At 26.6% G+C, this 1,287-nt stretch overlaps 1 protein-coding gene across 1 annotated transcript; it reads left to right on the top strand.

Annotated features, from left to right (window-relative positions):
• Positions 1-873: 873 nt before the first annotated feature.
• On the top strand, positions 874-1,094 carry LOAG_19045 (hypothetical protein; the record flags this gene model as incomplete). The annotated part of the gene is made up of 1 exon (XM_020451701.1): positions 874-1,094. A coding segment is annotated over one exon (221 nt), but the record flags the coding sequence as incomplete, so codon positions are not given.
• Between the last annotated feature and the right edge of the window lie 193 nt (positions 1,095-1,287).

Below are 1,287 nucleotides of genomic sequence, written 5' to 3'. Positions count from 1 at the left end.
TATATATATATATATATATATATATATATATATATATATATATATATACATGTTCACTTTTCTATATTGCATATCCATCTGATAAACTTCTTAACTTTATGACGTAACAAGTCCATGTTGTTTTCGTTCCTATTCACATTATTCGTATGTGGAATTTCGGGAACTTTCCGGTATTATCATTATCTCTTTTCTTCTCCTTCCGGTAGATTTCCTGATTCTAACATAATCTTTGGTTTTGCTATCTTTTCTTAAATTTTCAACATAATCAATGAAAACAATTATGTAATTAATTAATGCATTTCTTTATTTTATTTAAAGGATTTATGGAAAATTTGAGATCAAAAGAATTATGAATAAATGGACAGGATACAGCTTCATGTTTGGTATTTATTGCTTGTTAACAGTAAATTTAATACCATCGTACAACTAATGATTACTTTGATATTAATGTTGATCTTATCAGTGTATCATATTGGATGCTTATTGTAAGATTACTTCTTGAACATCATTCTAAACTGATAAATTCTCAATCATTTCTAATTTAAAGAGAGTAATAAGAATTAATTAATTTATTATTTGCACAGCTTTTAAATTGTTGCTATAATCGTTATTTGCGATATTATTGCTATAAGTAATAAGTACAATATTTTGCTTAGGCTTATTATTATCGCTATTAATTTCAATGTTCTTATTATTATTAATTTTATTTCTATTATTGCTAATTTTTATTGTTGCAAATGCTCACATTTCAAATGATTTCTTAACAATAGATTGGAAAATATCAATATAAATAATATTAATAGTAACAATAATAATAATGGTTGACAACGATGATAACAGTGATAATAATGAACAAATTAATTAATTAATAAGGCAATAATAGTAGTAGTAGTAGTAGTAGCAGCAGCAGTAGCAGCAGCAGCAGCAGCAGTAGTAGTAGTAGTAGTAGTAGTAGTAGTAGTAGTAGTAGTAGTAGTACTAGTAGTCGTAGTAGTAGTAGTAGTAGTAGTAGTAGTAGTAGTCGTAGTAGTTTGAATACTTTTATAAATAACGACCAACAGCTTTTAAGCGCAATGTTTACAATTCATACTTAAATGAAGTAGTAGCAATTAAAAAGCATTTGTCCATTGATGGTGTTCAGTTTGTCATCAAATCATCTAATTTACCTGTGACATAGTCATTACTGCCTTCTAGAATCCATTTTTTTTTCTTTTTTTTTTTGGCATTTTTTGGCCTTTTAATGCAAACTTATATTGCTTTCCGCTTTGTTGATATTCAATGCTTGCT

This window comes from Loa loa, assembly GCF_000183805.2.
Source record: "Loa loa unplaced genomic scaffold supercont3.1031, whole genome shotgun sequence".
NCBI classification, from domain to species: Eukaryota; Metazoa; Nematoda; class Chromadorea; order Rhabditida; family Onchocercidae; genus Loa; species Loa loa.
The sequence above is the reverse complement of the archived record's forward strand: the minus strand, read 5'-3'. Positions and strand labels throughout refer to the sequence as shown.